Source organism: Nestor notabilis, unplaced genomic scaffold (genome assembly GCF_000696875.1).
Source record: "Nestor notabilis isolate BGI_N333 unplaced genomic scaffold, ASM69687v1 scaffold24586, whole genome shotgun sequence".
Taxonomy (NCBI): domain Eukaryota; kingdom Metazoa; phylum Chordata; class Aves; order Psittaciformes; family Psittacidae; genus Nestor; species Nestor notabilis.
The window spans coordinates 1,664-2,717 of NW_009934583.1; the positions used below are offsets into that span (position 1 = coordinate 1,664).

The 1,054-nt window shown below is 59.3% G+C and overlaps 1 protein-coding gene across 1 annotated transcript in view; it reads right to left on the bottom strand.

Moving 5' to 3' along the window:
* Positions 1-1,011, bottom strand: part of TCIRG1 (T-cell, immune regulator 1, ATPase, H+ transporting, lysosomal V0 subunit A3) — a gene marked incomplete at its 5' end in the record, with an annotated part of 2,562 nt that extends 1,551 nt beyond the window's left edge. Inside the window, 3 exons of the mRNA XM_010017429.1 lie at positions 442-654; positions 733-826; positions 935-1,011. Coding sequence (XP_010015731.1) covers positions 442-654; positions 733-826; positions 935-1,011 — 384 coding nt within the window. The remainder of the gene's footprint in view (positions 1-441; positions 655-732; positions 827-934) is intronic.
* Positions 1,012-1,054: the final 43 nt, after the last annotated feature.

Consider the following 1,054-nt stretch of genomic DNA (forward strand, 5'->3'; position numbering starts at 1 on the left):
TCTTGTACTGTGGGGAGAGCACCCAGAGCATGACCCACAGCACCCCTCTGCTGGAACCCCCCCACCATGGGGGACACAGGGACACCGAGTGACTGCTGGAATGAAGATACGGACGCCACCAAGCACATCCCTGGCATGAGGACATAGGGACACCCGGCAACCCCCAGCACAAGGATATAGGGACACCCGGCAAACCCCAGCACAAGGATATGGGGACACCAAGCAAACCCCAGCAGAAGAACGTGAGGACACCAAGCAGAGGACACCAAGCAAACTGCAACACAAGGATGTGGGGATACCAAGCAACCTGAACACAAGGACACTGGGACACTGAGAAAACCATGGCATAAGAACATGATGACACCAAGCAACCCCTGGTATGAGGACATGGGGACACCAAACAACCCCAAGATAAGGACATGGGGACACCAAGCAACGCACCGATCCCTGGCGCAGCGCATCCTGCACTTGGGTGAGGTCCCTCACGGGGCACCAGACCTCGGCAATGAGGCACTTCTCGGTGACATCGAAGCTGCACTGGTTGAGCACGAGGTAGATGGCCTTCATCTTCTGTACCTGGACCCACCAGGTAGGCAACGCCAGCACCACCTTGTCCAGCACCTGCGCCAGGTACTGCTCCGTCTCCTCCAGCACCTATGGGCACCAGCACGGTTCAGGAATGGGGGGTTCCCACCGTGGTCCACCTGGTACCCACCGTGGTGCCCAGCTCACCACGCTGAGGTCCTGGATCTGGCTCTGCAGCCCGCTCATGGTGTCCATGCGGCTGGCTTCACTCTCCGGGTAGGGATACACGTGGCAGTGGAAGCTGGGAGAGATGGACATCAACTGGGTTGGTGTTGGGGGGCCCCAGCATGTCCCCGTGGTGGGGTTCATGGTGCTAAATAAACCCGTGTGTGGCCGGACACTGTCTCACCAGTCCGAGATCTTGCGGATCTTCTGCCCGATTTGCTCGCCCCAGTAGGAGATGAGGAAGATGACCCAAGTGATGCTCTCGCCCTGGGGACAGCACAGCCTGTGTCACCCCGGCTGTCCC